Source organism: Engystomops pustulosus, chromosome 3 (genome assembly GCF_040894005.1).
Source record: "Engystomops pustulosus chromosome 3, aEngPut4.maternal, whole genome shotgun sequence".
In the NCBI taxonomy this organism is placed as follows: Eukaryota; Metazoa; Chordata; class Amphibia; order Anura; family Leptodactylidae; genus Engystomops; species Engystomops pustulosus.
Window position 1 is genome coordinate 169,671,088 of NC_092413.1, and position 22,295 is coordinate 169,693,382.

At 41.8% G+C, this 22,295-nt stretch overlaps 1 protein-coding gene across 2 annotated transcripts in view; it reads right to left on the reverse strand.

Annotated features, from left to right (window-relative positions):
* Positions 1 to 22,295, reverse strand: part of KCNAB1 (potassium voltage-gated channel subfamily A regulatory beta subunit 1) — a 234,298-nt gene that overhangs the window by 204,805 nt on the left and 7,198 nt on the right. Inside the window, exon 1 of one of the 2 annotated variants that reach the window (XM_072142949.1) lies at positions 6,944 to 7,233. The exons of the other annotated variant lie outside the window; for it this stretch is intronic. Within the exon in view, the coding sequence (XP_071999050.1) occupies positions 6,944 to 7,182 (239 nt within the window). The 5' untranslated portion in view covers positions 7,183 to 7,233. Of the gene's footprint in view, positions 1 to 6,943; positions 7,234 to 22,295 lie in introns of those variants that run through there. 2 annotated transcript variants of the gene reach the window in all.

Consider the following 22,295-nt stretch of genomic DNA (forward strand, 5'->3'; position numbering starts at 1 on the left):
GTGAGTGGTGTCATTTTTTGCGACTTCTGATGACGTTTTCAATGCTTTTATTTTTAGGACTGTGCGACCTTTTGATCACTTTTTATAGAATTTTTTCTATTTTTCAAAATGGCAAAAAAATGCCATTTGCGACTTTGGGAGCTATTTTCCGCTACGGGGTTAAACGCAGTGAAAAACGGTTATTATATTTTGATAGATCTGGCATTTTCGGACGCGGCGATACCTAATGTGTTTATGATTTTTACGGTTTATTTATATTTATATCAGTTCTAGGGAAAGGGGGGTGATTTGAATTTTTATGTTTTTTTAATATATATTTTTTTTTTTTTACTTTTTTTTTTTTTTTTTTTTACTATTTTTCACACTCCCTAGGGTACTTTAACCCTAGGTTGTCTGATTGATCCTACCATATACTGCCATACTACAGTATGGCAGTATATGGGGATTTTGCATACCATCTATTACAATGTGCAGATCGCACATTGTAATAGATAGCCTCGATCATGACAGCCTGGGATCTTTGTGTGATCCCAGGCTGTCATGGCAACGGATCGCCACTCCCCGGTGACGTCACGGGGAGTGACGATCGGAGCCAAGATGGCGGCGCCCACGCGCCGCCGGCTCTTTAATGCCGCCGGCATCTTTGCCGGCGGCGATCAAAGGGTTAACACCCGCGATCGGTGCAAGCACCGATCGCGGGTGTTAGCGACGGGCATTTGCTTCATTATGAAGCAAATGCCCGGTGAGTATGAAGAGGGCTCAGCCCGTGAGCCCTCTTCATACTCCCCCATGCGCAGTAAGACGTAAGGGTACGTCTTATTGCGCTATGGGGTTAAACCAAGCATCAGTATGAGGAAGAAAGGTGATTTGAGTGCCTTTGAAAGTGGCATGGTTGTTGGTGCCAGAAGGGCTGGTCTGAGTATTTCAGAAACTGCTGATCTACTGGGATTTTCACGCACAACCATCTCTAGGGTTTACAAACATCCAGTGAGTGGCAGTTCTGGAGTTCAGAGGAGAATGGGCAGACTGGTTCGAGCTGATAGAAAGGCAACAGTGACTTAAATCGCCACCCGTTACAACCAAGGTAGGCAGAAGAGCATCTCTGAATGCACAGTACGTCAAACTTTGAGGCAGATGGGCTACAGCAGCAGAAGACCACACCGGGTACCACTCCTTTCAGCTAAGAACAGGAAACTGAGGCTACAATTTGCACAAACTCATAGAAATTGGACAGTAGAAGATTGGAAAAACGTTGCCTGGTCTGATGAGTCTTGATTTCTGCTGCGACATTCGGATGGTAGGGTCAGAATTTGGCGTCAACAACATGAAAGCATGGATCCATCCTGCCTTGTATCAACGGTTCAGGCTGGTGGTGGTGGTGTCATGGTGTGGGGAATATTTTCTTGGCACTCTTTGGGCCCCTTGGTACCAATTGAGCATCGTTGCAACGCCACAGCCTACCTGAGTATTGTTGCTGACCATGTCCATCCCTTTATGACCACAATGTACCCAACATCTGATGGCTACTTTCAGCAGGATAATGCGCCATGTCATAAAGCTGGAATCATCTCAGACTGGTTTCTTGAACATGACAATGAGTTCACTGTACTCAAATGGCCTCCACAGTCACCAAATCTCAATCCAATAGAGCATCTTTGGGATGTGGTGGAACGGGAGATTCGCATCATGGATGTGCAGCCGACAAATCTGCGACAACTGTGTGATGCCATCATGTCAATATGGACCAAAATCTCTGAGGAATGCTTCCAGCACCTTGTTGAATCTATGCCACGAAGAATTGAGGCAGTTCTGAAGGCAAAAGGGGGTCCAACCCGTTACTAGCATGGTGTACCTAATAAAGTGGCCGGTGAGTGTACAAAGTAACTACAAAGCAGCCTCATTGGTTTTGGGATAAAGAGGATTGAAAAGGAGTGTTGTATGGGTTCACTCAAGCAGGTTGTCAGAAATATAACCCAGTCTGCTTTGCCTTGTGTGACCCCTTTATGTGTCATAGTTGTCTTGTAGTTGTGAAACCAATAGCAATCTATATGAAGTGAATGTAAACTTGATTGAGCTTATACACTCATATATACACATACCATTTACATATATATATATATATACAGTTCTTCACTCATACACATTGTACAATGTTACACACATAAAAACATTTATACACTCCTGCACGCACATTTGTGCACATACATATACACTTATACCTACAGCATACAAACATATAGTATGTATACTTGTTATACACACCCACAACGTTGACACATCAAATATACACACATAGCAGATATACATCACATATACACACATAGAGAGCATATACACATCACGTATACACACATACAGTACCATATACAGTCATACAGCACATATTAACACACATACAGAGTACATAAAGACAGCAGGAAGTAAAGATAACCTGCCGTTCTGCTATCCCCTCTCCCTCCCCCAACATTTCTTATCTGAGCTGCTGACTCAGCTGACTCAGGTGTGTCCCATGGAAGAAGTGTGCCAGGCCGGATGCTGGGGCCCATGACTCTGTGGGCCCCATAGCAGCTGCCATGGCTGCTACCACTGCAGTTACACCCCTGGTGTTAAAGACGGTCTGTTGTTCCCAAGGGCAATGTGAAATTACCATTGAGGTGAGGTCTATATAAAAGCAGCACTGCAATACGGTTCTTATGGAACTAACAATGAGTACGACGTCTTTTGTATATGCACAGTAAACCTCTTTGTGTATACACTGAGCATAGACATATACTGGCAGACATTCTTTGTGCCTTTTCTGATTAGGATATGTTTTATACTTTGGAAAACACAGGATGGAAGGGTGTGGCAAGAAACGTCTTTATATTCAGTTCTATCCTGCTAAGCAACATAAATGCTCAGCTGAGGCCTTAATGAGGGATGGATGTAATGTATAGCATCTCTCCCTCGGCCTCCTCTGACAATATATGTCACTCAGCATGGGGTGAGGTCCCCAGGGATGTCCATTTAAGAAGAGTGACATTACTGAGGAAGCATCCTGTTCAATCCCCGTATCTCTTTCAGAGTGGAGGGGGAAGAGCAGGATGACATATCTCACTGTAAGAGCATACATTGGGATGTCTTTGTCCTCCATTGTAAGGACACAGTAGGACTCCGCCTAATGTATCCTCAAGATGTATCCCAAAAATGTGATATGAATCTTATTGTCCCTGCTTTCTTATTGCGACTTGCTGTACCAATTAAATTTCATATTTACTCCCTGGTTTGTTCAGTTTGGTTGAAAAAAAATCGACTCGGATGTGATGACATTTTCTTTGGTTTTGCCCGTTTTATTTGTTTGTACTGGATGCTCTGTCTCTAGATGCTATGTTTATGGGTCGATATAAAAAGTTGACAGACAGGTGTAAATGTGATGTATATCACTAGCAGCTATATGCATTGTATTCAGGAGAGATGTCACAGTATAATAAAGCTATAACAATACACACACCAGGCTTAGTGGTTAATCTGCCTGCTGCCAGAAGACCCAGGATGCACTGCTGCTCGACAATGGGTACGGATTACATGATTGTTGTAATGATTTATTTAAGTATACAAGGAAACTTGTGTCATTCTAACAATGGCAATAGCCAGAATTTAGTTACATCAGTAAAAGGAATCCATAGTGATGCAGGTAAACACAATGCAGCGTCGTTGTATAGAGGAGATCAGAAATCTACACTACAGTCTTCATTCATCAGGGTGCGAAAAATGCCACAAGGGAAGAAATCCCCATCCCTGCGGATCTCTAATGCTTCTGTTTTTTCCCTCTTTATAGTTTCTTTACACATTTTTTTTATTATTATTATTATTTACAAGACAACCCTCTTTGATGCTGGATTACTGTGGATTTTTCTGTCATCACAGCTGCTTATGGGTTTGACACTATACAAAGAGATTATTCTAAAAAATACCTCATCTTGCAATCTTTGCTGAAATTAGTAAGGTCCTGTCTGAGTAAAGGAGTGAGGAGTAACACATTTTCTGCCCATTAGGAGGCTTGTAATATTCATTTTTACCTCTGATCTCATGCAGTCTGTGTACTCTCTTTATTGGTAGGTGGAAACTTAGTTGCTGGGATTCTTTTCACCCCCTCCCCTATGAATAGGCTTCTCTGTACAGTTGCACTGAGGTGAGCTTCAGCAGAGATTTAACTGTATGAGCTGATTAGGAAGGTATGGAGGAAGGATGATGTGCGATGAAGTAAGTGGAGAAAGAAGCATTTTGCTCTGATCAGATATATTACAATGTTCCTTTTGTCCACTTGCACTAGTGATTTAGTTTGCTTTAAAGTTATTGACCATTTAAAGGAAATCTCAAAATCAAACAAATTAAACCAGGGACACAACTCATATATCCAGGCACTGTGACTGTAATCTTCTGATATTTCTTATCCATGGTTTCTTTCCTTCTAATATCATCTTTAAAACTTATGCTAAGCAGTATGATTGGCTCCTGGAGGTGTTACAAAAGCCCCTCCATACTGTGGCTCCAAAGGCTGTTAGATTGCCTGCCCCTTGCTCTTTGCTCCTGCAGCACTTCCCCCTTCCTATGCCTGAAGTAATCTCAATGCAGTATAAGTTTCAACACACAGTTGGAGGGGAAAGGGAGACAGTAATGCTGATGCGCCACGATCTGATCGCGTGCGCCAAAAGCCTGGGGCAATTTGGAGCAAAACAGCGCAAATCGGCAATATTCGGGAAAACCTGACGGAATCGCGGCCGCAGGACCCTATGTAAATGAGGGTGTCTATATCTACGAGTATGTACTCCTGGATTGTCATGCTTGATTTTGATGGTAGATTTCCTTTAAGGCTTGGAGTATGCCCATTATTTCACAAATTACACATATGTAAAAGCAGCATTAAAAAGTGAGTAAATAACCTTGTTTGATCATTGCATTCAAGTAATAGTTATGATTATATTCTGGCAATCTGAAATTATACCTTGGTTAAAAGATAAGGCTCAGTTCACACCAAAGCTCATGGTGTCTGCTAGCCTATTCCATTATGGACTAGAATAACAGACACTTTGGGGGAGACTTTTCGAAAGTGTTTGTGAGCAAAATTCCTCTTGTTGCTCATGGCAACCAATCAGAGCTCAGGTTTAATTTAACAAGTTTATAAAAAGGTTTATAAAATGAAAGCAGATTTTTGATTGGTTGCCATGAGCAACCAGAACAGTTTTTCTCTCAGACAGACTTGGTAAATGAACCCCAAGGCCATGGACTGATGCTAAATGGAAGCCCTTCTGTTTGCCATCCATTCCCATTGACTCCCATTTACCTTCTATTACACATCTACAAAAGAAGCATGGTAGCTAGCCATTAAAAGTAACAGAAATTGGTGATGGTGGTGTGAACTGGGCCTAATCTGGCTATATGTATAAAGTACTTTGGAGTTTGGAAATTACTTGGAATGCAACTACCAATGTGCCACGTTAACTTGAAAGCACTATAAAAAATAACTAATCAGAAAGGCAGAATGGATCCAAAGTAGCAAATAAACAGCCAGTAATAACAATAATTTCTTCTGGGTTAAATAATGACCCTAAATAGAAATACAAAGCTAATATACAGCAGTGATATGTATAGTCTTCTATTATCATTCAGTGGCTTCACTTCTAGTTTCACTCATTGTTAGACAGGAATAGGCGCTGGCTAGTCTGGGACTTTACAGCATTATATGTGCTTTAGTAAGAAAAGGCACGTGGTAATACTGACTGAAACGTCAAATATAAATAACTTCATCAGATCATACAGAGACATTGTGCATTACAAGTATAAAAACTGACACTGATGCTTTTAGGGAAAAAAAATAGCTTGTACCATATTTATGTGTGTTGCATGTCCACCCAACAGTATTTTGCATCACAAGCATGCTCCAAGGTTATCTCATGCCCAAGCCGACTAGTTATGCACAAGGCACACTATGGGGCACATTTACTTACCTCGTCCTGTCGCGTTCCCCGAGGTGCGTTGTCCGACGAGGATGAAGTCCGGCGCGATTCACTAAGATCGTGCGCCCGATATCTGCATGTGACGCTTCCCCGCTGAGGTCCAACAAAGTTCACCTTCTTCTTCTTCTTGCGACACAATTTGAATTTTAATTCCCGCACTTCGTCCGAATCAGTCAGGTTGTCTGACGAGCACATCCTCCCCTCCCCCCGATATGTGTCACATGAAACTCAGCGCCAAAATCTGATCGCGTGCGCCAAAAACCCTGTTAAATGCGCCACTAATCGGAAATAGTTGGGAAACCCGACGGAAATGCGGTGTGCGGACCCTTAGTAAATGTGCCCCTACGTTGTCTATCTTTGACAGGATCTGTTTAGTAAGCTCCACATGGATGGATGAACCTGCACATGGATGAGCCAATAATTGTCTGTGAAAAACTGACATTTTCTACCAGTTGATTTGCATCAGTTTGGTTTCCATTTTTTCACGGATGCTCTTAAGTTTTTATTATTAAAATAATGGCAGTGGGCAATGATCCATTAAACAGTATTTCATTAAGTGAAGCCATGTGCTGTATTTAGAGAAGATGTAAAACTAGTCTTGTAGCCTCATATTTAGTTAATTATTTCTATACAATTATTTACTACATTGTTACATGCACCTGCAACAGTCTAGTGAACTTGGCGCACCTATAGTAAACTGTGCTCATTCTCACAAGCAATTGTTCTGGCATTCGCACACTTTTTGGATATGTGCTCCAATAAGTTCCTCTATTTGCAGGATTATTTTCCTAAGAATTCTGACACCTACTTGAAAATACCTTAAACGTTTAAGATGCTTCCTGAGATCACAAGCACTAATACACTAATGATTAAAAAAAGACATGTCTGTTAACTCACACCTTCTATTCCTGTGTCTAGATCAAATACAAATTAAAAAGTTTCTCTACCTGTAGATCATTCCAGTTTCCGCTTTGATTGTTTCCTTCAAGGACAGTCCATGAACATTGGCAAACCTCTCCAGGTACTTCTGCTCCATGTTTACATTGAGTGTCATTGCCAAGCATCGTAGTGGAGGGCACTTTTTGGAGGTTGCAGTTGGCTTTTTTGCCTTTGCAGTGTCATTACCTTTCTGCCCTGCAATTTTAGGGTTTGGGATATCAGCATAGCTTGCCTTGTAAAGATGCATTTTCCTTTTGAGGCCTCTGTTTTAGCACTTGCACTTCTGTTTTATCCCTCTTTGCTTGCGTGGAAGGACTGTGGAGTGTTGTGCCTAGATTTTCCCTTAACAGATCTAAATGTAGGGAAGCAAAACTCCTATGATGGATATCATGGGAATAAACTGCTATCTGTTTTTCCCAGTGGAGCTTGTTGTCACTGTTACATTTTTATTAAAGCTATCATGTTGTGGACCTCTGCCAGTTAGAACTTTATTTTCTATGTTCAGATTATCCTTAGTCTAGTTTTGACAATGGGGATAAGGTTGATCCCCATCAGGGCATGCTGGTTTTCCCACGTCCTTATATTTAGGTAATGCACAAACATTTTTTGCGGGATACGGTCCAAGAACTTGTTCTCATAGTATCTATTTAGGGAACTGACTCAAACAAGACATGAAAAGGGCAGATAACTCTTACAAGGGCAGTCAGCACATGGAAAATACACACTGTCCTTGGACAAATGTATACTATTCTGCAACACAAAAGTTTTGATGGTTATGAATCCACTTCTGTCTGGCTTCACAAACGGAAAGAGGGGCAGTGATAGTCTACTAGAGTAGAGAGTAGAGGTGTGAGTCAGATTTCTGTCCACAGGAAATAAACAATGAAGCTTCCTAAAGAATGACAGCAAGCAGAGATCTAGAAAACTGTGAGGAATTGATACAGAAAGTATATTGGAATATTGTATAACTTTTCATCACAGAAACAATAACATTTATTTCCTGAAATGGGAATACCCCTTTAAGGCCTCTTTCACACTTGAGTTGCAGTTCACATCAGAGTGCAAAATGTTTCTGCCTGTACTTTTGGTAAGATTTTGATAGGAGTCATTAGAGTTTTTGTGTTTTTCACATCATTTTTTTGGTGTGTTCAATGCATTTGCAATGGGTTTTACATAGCAGACAATGATCAGTGATCAGTGATCAATTGATCATTGGCAATTTTTCATGGACAGATGGAGATCACATGACAGGAATGTCTGACTGATGAGGTAAAAGACATGAGGCTTCACTTTACTTATGAGGAAAACAGAGCAGTACTATAAATAGATGTATATTGGTAAATTACCTAATATTCTGCCCCCCACACATACACACACACTGCAAAAAACATGAGGTAAACTGGCCAACCCCTTTAACAACACCCGACTTACAGACAACTCCTAGTTACAGACCTCTCTACCCACTGAGACCTCTGGTGAAGCTCTCTGGATTCTGGAAATTTGATGTTCTTTAATGTCCCCAGACTGCAATGGTCATTTATAAGAGTTAACAAATGTTTCTGCAAAATAATAATAATAATCTTTATTTATATAGAGCTATCTTATTCCGTAGAGCTTTACATATCATAGGGAAGGTATACAAATAAAATAAAACAAGATAGAGCACAAATGTTCATATGGAACAAAAAAATGAGGGCCCTGCTTGTAAGAGCTAACAGATAAGAATTAAGTGAGTAACACCAGCTTGTATAATGGTCCCGCTATTCTTTATAAGGGAATAAGGTTTGCAAACATTTGAAGTGTAAAAGGTCTTCAGATGTGCGTGATTTTCTCCATAGATGTTCAACGCTCCTGGAGCACTACCAAAGAAAATAGGTTTGTACAGTTTTTGCCAGATGGTGAGTACTACTGGCACGTGGGTTCCGGTATGTGTGATAAAAAAGTCGGAGACTGAAGAGAGTCGGGCAAATACGAGGTCAAGGATGTTTCCCTCCTGGTGAGTAGGAGAATCAGAGATTTTTAAGCGTCCTAAAGAGGTGAGAGGCAGAAGGGGAGATAGGTGTGTTAATAGGAAAGTTAAAGTCTCCCATGATGATAGTTGGAATATCACAGGATAGTGTGAAAGTGTGAAAGCCAAGAAGCAAAGTGATCAAGGAACCGGTAGGGTGAGCCAGGAGGACGATATACTATAGCCACATGAAGAGAGAATGGGAAGAAACGTTTGAGGGTTCTTACCTCAAAAGAAGGAAAAGTGGGAGAGGGTACAGGAGGAATGACCTGGAAAGTGCACTTTAGTGAGAGGACTATGCCTAACCCCCTACCCCACCTCCCTGCCTATTCTCAGGTCTGGAGCAGAAAAAGAATTGGAAACCATTATAGTATAGCAAGTTTTTTTTCCCCTCTTTTTTGGCTAAATGGGCGCGAGCACAACGTGTTACATGGGGCAGAGAACTCTGGGAAGGAGAAAGGAACCCCTTGATTTCATCTGCAGACCTGTAAGTCAATCAGCGACCGGCAGGCTTATGTGTTACAGCCCCATGAAAACTGTCATCCATTTCCAATCCCGGCATTTCACAATGCATGTGCTGTCTGTAGCGTCTAGCTGCTTTTACTGTACTGTGCTGTAGCGATTTATGCTCCAATCCCAGGGTGTGCGTTTAGGGGGATCTGTATACCACAAATAGCAGTTCTTTTTTGCTACTGAGCGACTAGGAAGAAATTTGTTTCATATCCACATAGCTGTTGTAGTGATTTCTGCCCCTCTCCCAGGGTGTGCGTTTTAGGGCATCTGTATAACACAAATTACAACAGATTTTTTTGCTAAAGTTGAAAGCAAGAAATAAGTGTCAAATACACGTAGTTTATAGAGTGATTTTCGTTCCAATTACAGGCTGTCCGTTGTGGGAATCTGTATAACGCAAATTCCCATACTTTTTTTGTTGCTAAAGTTGAGAGTAAGAAATATGTGTCAAATACACGTAGTTTATAGAGTGATTTTCGCTCCTATTACAGGGTGTTCATTGTGGGGTATCTGTAAAACCCAAATTTCCATACTTTTTTGTTGCTAAAGTTTAGAGCAAAAAATACGTGCCAAATCCATGTAGTTTATAGAGTGATTTTCGCTCCAATTACGGGGTGTCCATTGTGGGGTATCTGTATAAAGTCTGTATAAGTCAGCAGGGTGGCTGCAGTGCGAGGACGGGAACCAAACGGCTGCGGGGTACAAATTCTGATTCGCAGGTCCAAGTAAGCAGTGGCACAAGAGCTCAGCAAGGCAGCAGCAGTAGTAGTCACTCAGCACCTAGAGGCACACATGCTATTTCAGTCAGTCAAAGTCTCCAGCACCTCTGCTGAAGGGAGCTGTTTGTCTTTGACATCATCTCCCGGTCTAGATGCTCCTGCTTTTCGCTACGCATGGAGCCAGCAGTCATTGAGCAAGGCAATTACAAAGAGACAAATGTATGCATCCAGCCAATCTGTGGTGCAGAAGCTGACCGTGCTCCTGTCCAAGTTGTTGGTACTGCAGTCCTTCCCTTTCCAAGTCGTGGATTCTGCACCCTTCAGAGAACTAATGGCTTTTCTGAACCGAGATGGAGAGTTCCAAGTCGAAATTTATTTTCCAAAAAGGCAGTACCAGCCTTTCACAAATATGTAGAACAGAAGGTGGGCCAGTCCTTGAGCTTATTGGTTTCTCCCAAGGTGCATGGCAGTGTGGATGTGTGGAGCTGTAACTATGGTCAGGGCCAGTACATGGCCTTTACAGCCCACTGGGTGAATGTGCTTCCCACACAGCCACACCAACAACTGAACCAGGAGATGCCGCTTTCTCCTCCACGTTGTCAAACTGCTGCTCCTGTGCCAATGCGCCCTCCTTCTTTACCACCACCTCTGCCTCCACAAGTCTAAGTGCTGCTCCATCATACCACATGTGCAGGGCACAGCAGTGTCACGCAGTTCTACACCTGGTTTGCCTGGGCGAATGAAGTCACACAGGGGAGGAACTGCTCTGCGTCTTGCAAGAAGAAATCAATGTGTGGCTTTCTCCGTGACAACTGCAAATCGGAACCAAATCGAGTTGCAGCTGCAGAAAGGCCTCCCCCAGCATAGGCTGATATGCGAGGTTTCCACCCATTGGAATTCCAGCCTCCATATGTTAGACCGTCTGTATGAACAGAAAATGATTTTTGACTTTTTGATGATGCAAGCGGACAGGAGTACTCCCCTGTGTAACTTTGATGTCAGCCACTGGCAGCTCATGCATGACACCTGCGGTCTGCTCAGGCCCTTTGAAGAGGCCATGCCCGGACTGCGGGATGAATAACATCATTCCACTGCTTCATGTCCTTTAACATATGCTGCAAAATCTGTCTGGTCATGGCACTGGAGAAGTGGCAACTACATCTCATGGCCACATGAGTCCGGTGGGGGCTGAACTGGAAAAGGAGGAGGACATTGGAGCACAAGCAGAATCTGGTGAAATTATTGGTTTTTCTACCCAGGTGACAGGAGAGGAGGAAGAAGACGAGGCACATGACCCAGAAGCACCGTGGCAGTATACAGTGGAGATGGAGGCCAGGAGTCCCTCAGAGTCACTTGCGCAGATGGCCCGCAGCATGCTGTTTTGCCTAACTATTGACAGCCAAATAGTCAACATCCGGCATAGGGATGACTTTTGGCTATCTCTCTCTTGGATCCTCGCTACCAGTCAAAAATAGGTGCTGTTTTTCCAGCTGCCGAGAGGGGGGACCAACTGGCAAACTATAGAGATATACTTTGCAGACAGTTGGCCGCTGCCTATGTGTGCTATTGTCCATCCTCTGTCAGGTCTGACCAGGGGATTCCTGGTAGTTATCGCCCACGTACTACAGCCACGGCAGCTATGGGGAGTTTGGGGGGTAGGAGCAGTAGCAGCTCCATCAGCAGAAACTTAAGTCTGGAGTCCTTATTGAGCAACTTCCTTCACTCGTCTAGTGAGGAGGCCAGCCGCCACCAGCAGCAGGACATGGAGCAGACCCTGCGCCACCAGGTGGTGGCCTACTTGGACAGCACTCTACCACCCCAGTTTGAGGATCCACTGGACTACTGCGCAGCCAAACTTGATGTGTGGCCACAACTTGCGGAGTTTGCATTAGAGAAGCTGTCCTGCCCGGCCAGTAGTGTTGCATCAGAGCGGGTGTTTAGTGCGGCGGGGGCCATCGTTACCCCAAAGAGAACCCGCTTTTCCACCCGTAATGTGGAGAGACTGACCTTTGTCAAGATGAATCAGGCGTGGATCGGCCCGGATTTCAACTCACCAATGACTTATGCATCAGATTTGATCAGCCATGACGCCTCCCCCAAACGTTGAGAAATGAGTCTGAATTCTAACTACCTGCCCCAGCCACTATTTTGATGCTGCCACCCTCCTGATGCCACACATCTGCTGACAGTTTCTCCATCTGCCTCCCACCATCTTTACCAGGGACTGGAATTGTCATCCACACTCTGTCATTGTACCACTTTCTGACCTCCTGCTGCTGCTGGCACCACCACACTCTATCATTGTGCCTCTCTGCGGCCTACCATGTTGCTGCCACCTCCCGAATTTTTCATTGTGCCACTCTCTGACCTTATGCTGCTGCTGCTGTCACTGCTGCCTCCATACTCTAACATTGTGCCACACTGTGGCCTACCATGTTGCTGCCACCTCCCAAATTTTTCAATGTGCCACTCTCTGACTTCATACGGCTGCTGCTGCTGCTGCTGTTGCCACTTCCGCCTCCACACTCTAACATTGTGCCACACTGGGGCCTACCATGTTGCTGCCACCTAAAGAATTTTTCATTGTGCCACTCTCTGACTTCATGCTGCTGCTGTTGCCACTGCTGCCTGCACGCTCTAACAGTGTGCCAAACTGGGGCCTACCATGTTGCTGCCACCTAAAGAATATTCATTGTGCCACTCTATGACCTCATGCTGCTGCCACTGCCCCCTTTGAAGTTCTTTTTTGGCAAAGACATAATATTTTCTAAGAAATTTTAATGGATGATACATGTGGTGTCTCTAATCTAAATTGCATGTGGCATCAAATAAAAAATTCATTTCAAACTTCGAATTAATTTCAAACTTCTAATTTATTGTGCCACTCTGTGGCCTACAATGTTGCTGCCACCACCATAATTTGTCATTGTGCCACTCTGCCACCTACTCGTGCTGCTGCCAACTGACCGCTGTCTCCCTGGAAACCCTGTTATTTGCTGTTTTCTCCCTCCATTACTCTATCACATTGCCACTATGTTTGGTTTTCCCGTTCATTTCATCTGTAATTTCATCTGAATGAAACTGTATGGCGATAGTGTTCCTCATTGTATGGTGGCAGTGTTCCTCACTGCATGGCTGATAGCACATTGTAATGAATGAGGAGGAAATTCCCCATATACTGCCATACTGTAGTATGGCAGTATATGATAGGATCGATCAGACAACCTAGAGTTAAAGTACCCTAGGGAGTCTGAAAAATAGTAAAAATAAAAAAAAGTTTAAAAAAAAAATTATAATAAAAAAACCTAAAATTTCAAATCACCCCCCTTCCCTAGAACTGACATAAATATAAATAAACAGTAAAAATCATAAACACATTAGGTATCGACGCGTCCGTTTTGATCTATCAAAATATGATAACGGTTTTTCAATGTGTTTAACCCCGTAACGGAAAATAGCGCCCAAAGTCGAAAATGGCACTTTTTTGCCATATATATAAATATATATATTTTATAAAAATATAACGTGATCAAAAGGTCGTACAGTCCTAAAAATGATATCATTGATATCATTGAAAATATTATCAAATTTCGCAAAAAATGACACCACCCACAGCTCCGTACACCAAAGTATAAAAAAGTTATTAGCGCCAGAAGTTGGCAAAATCAAAAAAATAATTTTTGTACAGGAGGTTTTAATTTTTTTAAATGTATGAAAACATTATAAAACCTATACAAATTTGGTATCCCCTTAATCGTACTGACCCAAAGAATAAATTAGACATGTCATTTGGGGTGCTCAGTGAAAGACGTAATATCCAAGCCCACAAGAAAATGGCGCAAATGTGTTTTTTCACCATTTTCACTGCATTTGTAATTTTTTTCCCGCTTCCGAGTATATGCGATGGAATATTTAATACCATCACTATGAAGTGCAATTTGTTACGCAGAAAACAAGCCGTCACACAGCTCTTTAAGTGTAAAAATAAAAAAGTTATAGATTTTTGAAGGTGGGGAGTGAAAAATGGACATGAAAAAACAGGAAAGGGCCCGGTCCTTAACCGGTTAAAAGACGGCGGCTCGCGGGCGCCGCCATCTTTGTTACGATCGCCGAACGTCATCGGGAGGCGGCGATCGGTTGCCATGGTAGCCTCGGGTCTTCGTTTGACCCAAAGCTATCTGGCTTCTGCAGATTCGTTACAATTAGCCAGTGGCTCATTGTAATGAATGTGCTGCAAAAATGCCATATATTGCAATACAGAAGTATTGCAGTATATGGTAGCAGCGATCTGACCATCTAGGGTTAATGTACCAAAATGCCCGATCTATCAAAATATAAAAATGGTTACGGCCAGCGGTGACCTCCGAGATGGGAAATGGCGCCCAAATGTCCGAAATGCGACTTTTACACATTTTTACATCACATAAAAAATGGAATAAAAATTATCAATATGTCGCACAGACCTCAAAATGGTAGCAATGAAAACGTCTCATTTCGCAAAAAAATGACACCTCATACAGCTCCGTGCGCCAAAGTATGAAAAAGTTATTAGCTTCAGAAGATGGCAAATTTTTTTTTTCTTTTTTGTACACATTCGTTTAATTTTTGAAAATGTATTAAAACACAATAAAACCTATATAAATTTGGTATCACCGCGATCGCACCGAACCATAGAATAAAGTAGGCGTGTTATTTGGAGCAAAGAGTGAAAGTCGTAAAAACTGAGCCCACAAGAACATGACGCAAGTGCGTTTTTTTTCAATTTTTCCACATTTGGAATTTTTTTCAGCTTCGCAGTACACGGCATGTTAAAATAAATAACATTACGGGAAAGTAAAATTTGTTACGCACAAAATAAGCCCTCACACAGGTCTGTACACGTAAAAATGAAAAAGTTATGGATTTTTGAAGGTGGAGAGCGAGAAATGAGCGGAAAAACCCTGCGTCCTTAAGGGGTTAAAGCATTTTATATCCAAAATATTTTTAATGCATTTTTACATTGCTGTCTAAAATTAACTTTCTACATTTTTTTTAACTTGGATATTTTTTCAAGTTAAACAGTTTTTGAAGTTAAACAGGGCAGTGCTGTCTAGCATTTGTGATTTTTTAAAAAGTCCCAGTTGGTGAACACATCTAACTTTAGTCTAAATAGCTGGATTTGTTAGATAAATACAACAAATCCATTAAAATACAAGTCGCAAAAAAATGCACAAAAATGGCATTGAGCAAAAATCGGTGACTTTTTTTGTTCTAACATTTGGAAGTCTCCCTCCCATATCTTCTTAATGTTATTTAAAATGTCTGTCTGTCAGCATACCACACAAAATCTGATCTTGTCACTTTAATAATTTTTCCAATTCTGCTACCAGCATGATATATTAGCAGATGCGTATTTTTATGATTTATGGAAAGGTCCGAAAATTATATGCAGTAAAGCCAAGCTCTGTGCAGGGAATCTGCTGATACATGTTCTGTTGTTGATACAGATTTTATGAGGAGCTTTTAATCACTTAGACTCCTACATTTATGTGACAAGTCATGTGTTGCCATGTAATTTAGTAAAGTGACTGGCCAATATTTATACTTTTTACAAATAAATAAGAACATTTTACATATAAATTTTTAACTGAAAGTTCATGTTATGGGTGCATTCTGTATAGGCCACAACCATTGTCAAACAGACTGCAAGAATGGCAATAGACAGCAGAGTCTTTCTCATGCCATCATTTCAGAGCACTAAAACTGGTCACTGTGTGGCAGGATGTGCAATGGGTAGATTCTGACTGGCACTAACAGAATGTGCTATGTGACTGGCTCTAATGGGGCTTGCACTTGCACTAGATGGCAGTGTTTGGTGCCTATAACTGAGGAAAGTGTGCAACTGGCTCCATTGTGGGTAGCAGCTGGCACTGTCATAGGTGGGTGATCATTGTCTGTCTGGCACTGCTGTGGTGGGTCACTGTATGAAATATACTAACAGGAAGAAGACCCTGTAATGTTGGGGAGGAAGGTTCACTTAAAATAATGATCTAAGCACAGCTATTACCTTTTCTCTTTTGTGAGACATGTATGGCATACTCTCAATTCCTGCCTACAAAGAATAAAGTGGTTTATAATTTTATTGTACACTTTATTGTGGACCACTGCTCTTAGCCATAGAGATCTTCTCCAGATCTTTCAGATTTCAGGGCCGTCACTAGGCGAAATTAGGATTCAATTCCTGCCAAAGATTTTATATTGGGTTCAGGTCAGAAGATTATCTAGGCCACTTCAGTACTGTAAAAATGCTTTTTATGGAGCAACTTCTTAGTTGTCCTATATGTATGCTTCAGGTCTTGATCAAAGACCCAGCCAGGGCTCATTTTCAATTCTCTTACTGAGGAAAGGAGGTTGTTGACCAAAATATCACTATATGGTGCAGTCCGCCCTTTGCATAAAAGCAACACCAATGTATGATGTTTCCATCCCCATGCTTCACGTTAAGGACCATGTTCTTGGAATTGTACTCATCCTTCCTCCAAACATGGCAAGTGGAGTTGATACCAGCAAATTCTATTTTTGTCTCATCTGACCACATGACCTTCTCTTATGCTTCCTCTGGATCATCCAGATGGTCATGGGGGAACTTCAAACAGGCCTGGAAATGTGCTGGCATGAAAAGGGGGACCTTGTATACACTGCTGGATTTTAATTCATAATGGCTTATGAGACTGTGGTCCCAGCTCATTGACCAGGTCTTGCTTGTATTTTGGAGCTGATTCCTGACCTGACTTACTCCACGAGGCTAGATCTTGCATTGAGAACTGTCAATCTGTGGAATAGCCTGCCTCAGGCGCTGGTCACATAAGGGACTGCAGAGAGCTTCAAGAATGGCCTAGATGCCTTTTTATATCTAAATAACAATGATACTTCTGTTATATGGAATTGTGTCCTCTAAATCCATTTCTCTTCCAATCCCTTCCCTTCCTTGGTTGAACTTGATGGACATGAGTCTTTTTTCAACCGTATAAACTATATAACTATGTAAATTATGTAACCCCAGACCAAGAAAAATTTTGGTTTCTACCAGTTGTTGCCATCTCACCATGTTGCTTGCCTATTGTCCTGTGGGCCATCTCAGCCTTGTGCAGATCTACAGTTTTGTCCCTGGTGTCCTTAGACAGCTCTCTGATCTTTATCATAAAGGAGACTTTGGAGTGTGAGTGATTGAGTGTGTGGACAGGTGCCTTTAATACAGTTAATGAGTTCAAACAGGTGCACTAATACAAGTGATGAGTGCAGAGAACGAAGAGCTTCTTTAAAGAAAAACTAACAGGTCCGAGAGAGCTATAATTCTTTTTGGTTGTTAGTTGATCAAATACTTATTTCATGAAATAAAATGCAAATTCCTTATTTCAAAATCTTTCTGTCTCTCACAAGTGTACCTTTTTATTGGTTTTTATTTATTTTTGTTGCTGTGAGTCATTGCATATATAGTATATTGTATTTTTTATGTATCATTATTATTACTACCTACATAAAATTACAGACCTTTACTTTGTTAATTGTAAAATCGATAATGTATCAAATACTTCTCCCCACTGTGAATATATATTTAAAAACTGAAACATTGAGACACATGAGAATAAAAGTACCGTATATACTCGTGTATAAGCCGAGTTTTTCAGCACAAAAAATGTGCTGAAAAACCTAATCTCGGCTTATACACGAGTTAATAAAAAAAAAACATGAGGTAATAAAAAAAAAAAAAATTAATACTCACCATCCGGCTCCCGGTCCTCGGCGGCGGCTCCCGGTCCTCGGCGGCAGCTCCCGATCCTCTGCGGCGGCTTCTCTCTTCGATCTTGACGTGCCGGCAGTCGCGTCTATGCGACTTGCCGGCGGGCGCACAATATGATGTAGCGGTGTCGCCGCTGATGACGTCATCAGCGGCGACACCGCCGCATCGCACTGTGCGCCCGCTGGCAAGTCGCATGGACGCGACTGCCGGCACGTCAAGATCGAAGAGAGAAGCCGCCGCAGAGGATCGGGAGCTGCCGCCGAGGACCAGGAGCCGCCGCCGAGGACCGGGAGCCGCCACTTCAAATCAAAGGTGAGTATCGTCGGAGGGTGAGTATTAAGTTTATTTTTTTATTATACTGGGGGCAGGCTGTATACTTCGTGGGGGCAGGCTGTATACTTCGTGGGGGCAGGCTGTATACTTCGTGGGGGCAGGCTGTATACCCTGTGGGGGCAGGCTGTATACTTCATGGGGGCAGGCTGGCAGGCTGTATACTTCATGGGGGCAGGCTGTATACTTCATGGGGGCAGGCTGTATACTTCATGGGGGCAGGCTGTATACTTCATGGGAGCAGGCTGTATACTTCATGGGGGCAGGCTGTATACTTCATGGGAGCAGGCTGTATACTTCATGGGGGCAGGCTGTATACTTCATGGGAGCAGGCTGTATACTTCATGGGGGCAGGCTGTATACTTCATGGGAGCAGGCTGTATACTTCATGGGGGCAGGCTGTATACTTCATGGGAGCAGGCTGTATACTTCATGGGGGCAGGCTGTATACTTCATGGGGGCAGGCTGTATACTTCATGGGGGCAGGCTGTATACTTCATGGGGGCAGGCTGTATACTTCATGGGGGCAGGCTGTATACCTCATGGGGGCAGGCTGATTGTATACTACTTGGGACAGGCTGTATACTACAGGGGGCTAGCTGGCTGTATACTACACCCTCGGCTTATACTCGAGTCAATAGGTTTTCCCATTTTTTTGTGGTAAAATTAGGGGTCTCGGCTTATACTCGGGTCGGCTTATACTCGAGTATATACGGTACCTTATTTTCTTTTACCAGTGCTGCCATTCTTCTATTTTTAATATATATAGGCAGTCCCCTACTTAAGATGAACTGACTTACAGACAACCTCTAGTTACAAACAGACCCCATTGCCCTGGTGATATTCTCTGGATGCTGGTAATTTATGGAAATTTAGCCCAAGGCTGCAATGGTCAACATATGAGTTATCAAAGGTGTCTGTAATAAAGCTTTTCTGTTAATACTTGCTCCCATGACAACCGTAAACTTTAAATATTCCTATCAGAATTAAAAAAAAATACTTTGTCTGCAATTACACTTAAAAAAAATATTAAAATATACCGGTTCTGACTTACATATAAATTCTACTTAAAAAAAAAATCTACATGATATATCTTGTACTTAACCTGGGAACTGCCTGTATATAACGCATAGCCTTAATGGCCTTATAAAAGTGACTAATTAAAGTATTATTGAGCACTGATGTATGATTGCTAGTCATAAGGTTCCCAAGAAAAGATACAAGGTCCACATAACAGTGCAATTCTAATAATCCTTGTTGGCACTGAACTAGCTAGAGAAAGTGCCAGGTACTGCATGGGCTAAGGGTGAGGAGGGATTTCTTTCATCGATAAAGAGCGGCCAAGTGTTGATTAATACTTTGGTGTTTCGGAGAGAGAGACTTTAGTATTTTATTTAAAGCAAGGGGGAGACACAAATCCCTTCTAACGTTCTCTGTTTAGTGTGTATATGTATGTTGTATTTTTGTTTGAAGTCTTCCAGCTGAGACAGGTTTTACCCTTTCTCTAGATGGTTGGTTTACAATTGTTTAAGCAAATTGTAAAATAATGTTCTTCCAACCAAAGTCTTCCACCATTGAATTTTGTGCACAGAATTTGTGGCCTTTAGGCTTCTGAGGTAGAAGAAAACTTTGGTTCACATAGTTATAAAAAAAATCATACCAAAGATGACCAAATTATACACGAACACAAACTTTAAAATACTCTAAAGAGTCAATTACATAGCCCTTCCTTAACTCAGTGCAATACTATGAGGCACAATTATTTCGAGGCAGCTGTAGGGATGGATGGTATGTCTGCTTTATTAACATTGGAGGATAGGATTTTCAGAATCAGTGTGAAAAAATTGTGTCATCTTTACATTGGAGTTGTTGCTATGAGTTATGCAAGGGTCAGAATCAATCGGGAAAGCTGCTGGTGAATATTTGACATGTCCCACTTACTGATGGCGGATTGCTGCTCTCAGAGTATGCTAAAAGCAAAATGCAGGGCTTTAGTAAATCCCCAGGAAGCAGATGATTAACATACATTGCAGATTAGCATGTGGAAGCAGGTCTCCGATTACTCCGCTTTTATTTCATGCTATCATAGGAATTCATGACAAGTTTATTTTATATAGGTTTTTACTTCAAAGTGCTGGAAATTTCAGTCACACCCTTCTGTACGAGACAGATAACAGTCCAGGGTATAGATAGGACCTGTTGGAAAGCTTATATTTTATATCATTACCTTATATATATTATACTAAAATAATAAAATAACTAAGGCACATAAGCTGTAACATACAATTTGATCAATTATTGGATGTTTAAATTTTAATCTTAAAAATCTATAATACTTTGTATAAATTATTTATTTTATTTTGGGGGCTGCAAAATAAACATTGGCACCCACTCCCCCAGGGGATGTCAATACTTTTCCCAAATGCAAAACTGCCTATACAGTTGTAAAAAGGGGAACAGATAAAGGAACATGGAGAAGACAGTGAGCCCTTATTATGAATCCACCAACCTCGCCCTTCCTGCTTAACCACTCTAAGAAGTGAGCAGTAACTGGTCTACTATCCCTCCTATCCTGCAAGACACATAGACAAGGATGAAACAATACAAACAAGTAAGAATGATCACCAGATTTGTGTCACCACAGAGAGCAAAATAAATACAAAATCACTAAAATGGTAGAGTAGTCTAAACAATAGCCAAGGATCAGGAAACTAGGAAAACAATAATCCCCGGCTTCAATAGTGTTTTTGGTCCAGAACTCAGAGATCCAGACAACACAGGGAGCAGGAGACTAGTGTGAGAAGCTGTCAATAACAAAATGTAAAAGGACATCCACCATCAGATTACCTTTCTTATATTATTGCAAGGCCGCATTTCTATAAAAAATAAGTCAATAAGATATGAAAATAAGCCCGTGGTGCTCTGTAAAGCACCATCAGGCTCCACAGTAATATAATGCCATCTGCTTTCTGAGAGCTGGTGGTGTCACCAGTTCTCTTTTCAAATCTCACCGGATCTCAGAACGCAGCTTGCACAGCCCTGGGGCGACCATAAATTATGTTACAGTAGAGACTGATGGTGCTCTGCAGAGCACCGAAGGCTAATTTGCATACCTTATAAATTGCGGCAATGCAAAGATATAAGAAATGAAGCTTGGGACACACTGGGGGACGCTGTGATTTAAAAAAACACAAAGGTACAATCAGCGCCTCCTCAGCTGCATACCACAAATGATGATGATGCTGTCACAGGTGCTGCAAAATGATACCATCCCATCAGTATTTTAGTTATTCATTATAATCTTTGCTCATTCATGTCCGGGCAGTTTTAAAGGGAATGCATCCACTAGGTAGGGTCACCCACATACTAAGCTCAGTGGGAAGAGATTTACTGCAACTTCATTTAGTAAGTGATATCATATTAGGCTGCTCAGTTCCTATGTTTATCACTGTGATGAATTTATATTTACTAGAGATTTATTGGTTTGGGGGTAAAGCATTCTATAAGTGTTGTCTATAGAAATATAAAACATGTTTGTAGTATAATTATCAAATGATATAATATGAAAACACTCATTTCTATAAACTATAAACAATTGTAACATAACATTCAGGGTCAGACTTGCCCACCAGGGTACCGGAAAAAAAAAAATCACTGGTGGGCCCCAACACATATTTATTCTGCTCCCGTCCTGCCCCTGCTGTGGACTGGTTTGTTCTGTGGGACTGATTTGGACCGAGCTCGGGATTTAAGATTCAAATTTTGTTGCATCCATTGCACTTACATACACCGAGAAGAAGATTGTGAACTCCGTCGGACCTGAGCAGGGAAGCGATACATGCAGGAAATCGGGTGCACGATCTTAGTGAATTGTAGCACAGTTCATTCTGGTTGGACAATGCACATTGGGGAACGCACCAGGGAGGGGTAAGTAAATGTGTATGCTGCACATATTCATGTTTATATAGTGTGTACTGTAAATATTTCTATGAAGGTGTACTTATGCATTT